Source organism: Chiloscyllium plagiosum, chromosome 10 (genome assembly GCF_004010195.1).
Source record: "Chiloscyllium plagiosum isolate BGI_BamShark_2017 chromosome 10, ASM401019v2, whole genome shotgun sequence".
In the NCBI taxonomy this organism is placed as follows: domain Eukaryota; kingdom Metazoa; phylum Chordata; class Chondrichthyes; order Orectolobiformes; family Hemiscylliidae; genus Chiloscyllium; species Chiloscyllium plagiosum.
This window is the reverse complement of record NC_057719.1, coordinates 4430639-4432105: the sequence shown is the minus strand read 5'-3', so window position 1 is coordinate 4432105 and position 1467 is coordinate 4430639. Positions and strand designations below refer to the sequence as shown.

The 1467-nt window shown below is 52.6% G+C and overlaps 1 protein-coding gene across 1 annotated transcript in view; it reads right to left on the bottom strand.

Annotated features, from left to right (window-relative positions):
- Positions 1-998, bottom strand: part of gsc (goosecoid) — a 20528-nt gene extending 19530 nt beyond the window's left edge. The window contains exons 1-2 of the mRNA XM_043698451.1: positions 904-998; positions 407-790 (exon numbers count right to left, since the gene is read on the bottom strand). Of these exons, the coding sequence (XP_043554386.1) occupies positions 407-749 (343 nt within the window). The 5' untranslated portion in view covers positions 750-790; positions 904-998. The remainder of the gene's footprint in view (positions 1-406; positions 791-903) is intronic.
- Positions 999-1467: the final 469 nt, after the last annotated feature.

Sequence of the window (1467 nt, the reverse complement as noted above, 5' to 3'; positions counted from 1 at the left end):
GCCAGTGTATATGGATAGCTGTATGTGTCTCTCTCTGTGGGTGTGTGTCTGTGTCAGTGTGAGTGGGTGGATGTATGTCTCTCTCTCTATGTCTGGGTGTGTGTGTGTGTGTGTCTGCGCGTGTGTGTGTCTTTCTCTGGGCATATGTCTATATCAGTGTCTCTCTCTTTCTCTGTGGGTGTGTGTCTGTGTCAGTGTGAGTGGGTAAGTCTCTCTCTCTCTCTGTCTGTGGGTGTGTGACGTGGGTACAAGAAATGAAAATCTCGTTCAACATTCAGCCTTAACACGGCAACTCTCTGACAATGCATCATTGAAAGAAGAACATTAAAACCTTGATAAACATCGAATCACTTTCACAAACATTCCAATTCCCTGAAGCCATGAGCAGATTACAGAGCCTCCTTACCTGGGGGAATGCAGGAGCAGTGCTGACTGGTCAGAGGCTGGCATGTTGGTACGGTACTACAGCAGGACACCCTGGGCGACCCGGGAACGTAGTAATAATTGTAACCCATCCTTGAGGCACCGACCGCCAGGTTGGGGTGTTGAGGAGGTGCAGGAGGAGGAGGGGGAGGCGGAGGAGCCACGGCTGGAGGGTAGAGACTAAGATAGTCAGCGGTGGCGCACAGCGAGTCAGCGCCGACTCCCGGGTAGGTGGGCAGCGGAGCGGTGGGCAGAGGCGCCGAGCCCTTACACCGAGAGGGCACTCCTGCTAAAATACTCTCGATGCTGAACATCGCAGCCGGCATTACCACTTCAACCGGAGCACCAAGGGAAAGGATACATGCATCTACATCCAAAACAAAACCACAGAATCACTTTCCAAAACAAACCAACTGCAGCGTTCGAACTGAGGCTAACACCTGACAAGATACAAAGTTGAGTCTAAGTTAGTTCACGCACCGCGCTCTGTCTGTCTGTCTCTCTCTGTCTGTCTGTTCTCTGGATCAGGCTTGTTCCCAATGCTTTATACAGACAGCCCGCGTCATGAAGCTCGTCCTCCCCACCACCAGCACCCCCCCCCCCCCCAATCCCCGCCACTCTATGTCATTGGGAAGGGAAAACAACGTCTCTAGGCTTGTTTTCACATCCCCCTCCCCTCTAATTTACACACACACACACACGGGATCCAGTCCCGGAAATTCGGTATTGTAGATTAAAGAAATTAAAATGTAATCTTTCCTCTCTGTGTCTCTCTCCCCCAACCCCACAGTAGCTTTAAGGCTTTGTAATCGGGTGTTTTTAAATTGATTTCCCCCCACCCCCACCCCCGCCATTGGCCAACAGCAAGTTAATTGCAGCCTCTAATCCGATTAGTGGAAGGTTGTGGTAAAGGCCGGTCCGCGTGAAGCGGAGGGCTTGGGGGCGGGGGGGGGGGGGGGGGGGAGAGAGAGAGGAGGTGTGGGTTTAAAACGCGGGTCAGTTCCTCTCCTCGGCTCTTGTGTGGGGGAAGTGCCCCACAAATAA